This window comes from Sinocyclocheilus grahami, unplaced genomic scaffold (assembly GCF_001515645.1).
Source record: "Sinocyclocheilus grahami isolate Dianchi unplaced genomic scaffold, SAMN03320097.WGS_v1.1 scaffold9743.1, whole genome shotgun sequence".
Taxonomy (NCBI): domain Eukaryota; kingdom Metazoa; phylum Chordata; class Actinopteri; order Cypriniformes; family Cyprinidae; genus Sinocyclocheilus; species Sinocyclocheilus grahami.
Window position 1 is genome coordinate 7404 of NW_015512822.1, and position 616 is coordinate 8019.

At 51.6% G+C, this 616-nt stretch overlaps 1 protein-coding gene across 1 annotated transcript in view; it reads right to left on the reverse strand.

Annotated features, from left to right (window-relative positions):
- LOC107578327 (probable ubiquitin carboxyl-terminal hydrolase FAF-X) overlaps window positions 1-610 on the reverse strand; it is a gene marked incomplete at its 3' end in the record, with an annotated part of 8007 nt that extends 7397 nt beyond the window's left edge. Inside the window, exons 1-3 of the mRNA XM_016264293.1 lie at window positions 491-610; window positions 267-413; window positions 23-176 (exon numbers count right to left, since the gene is read on the reverse strand). Of these exons, the coding sequence (XP_016119779.1) occupies window positions 23-176; window positions 267-413; window positions 491-586 (397 nt within the window). The remainder of the gene's footprint in view (window positions 1-22; window positions 177-266; window positions 414-490) is intronic.
- Between the last annotated feature and the right edge of the window lie 6 nt (window positions 611-616).

The window sequence follows — 616 nt, forward strand, 5'->3', positions numbered from 1 at the left end:
AAACATAAATCAAAGCATAGACCGTTCACCTTAATCAGATTAGCGCCTCCTTTCTCACAGCCAATGTAGAACTTTTTCTCCGGGGTCTGAAAGGCCAGCAGCTCTTTGGTGACCCCCAGATGACCCTCTAGAATGGTCTCTTCCACACCCGTCTCTCCGCTCCTCTTCACCTCATCCTGAACATCCATGAAAACCAGAGGAAAGAGAATTAAAGCCATCGCTCCGTCCTGTTCCTCGTGCATGGCGTGGAAGCGCTGTGGACTCACCCGGATCCTCTTGAGCCAGTCGATCTCGTTGTTCAGCAGCACCTCTGCGTTGGGAAGGTTTATGTTGCTGTTGTAGGCGTAGTTGAGTAAGTGGCGCAAGAGCGTGAAGTAATCGCCAGCGTGCTTCGCTCTTTCCTTCGCCGTACTCTGAAAGAGCAGCGAAGAGTTATCACTCGACTGGTGTCTAGATCACTCAAACGTGAGCGCTGTGATGCTGTACTCACTCCCAGAACAGTGAAGAGGAGGGTGATGAAGAACAGGAGGGGTCTGTGTCCCATACAGCACCTGGTGGCCATGAGGAAGAACTGCTCCTGTGCCATCTGACGCACCGCTCTGAAAACAAACAAACA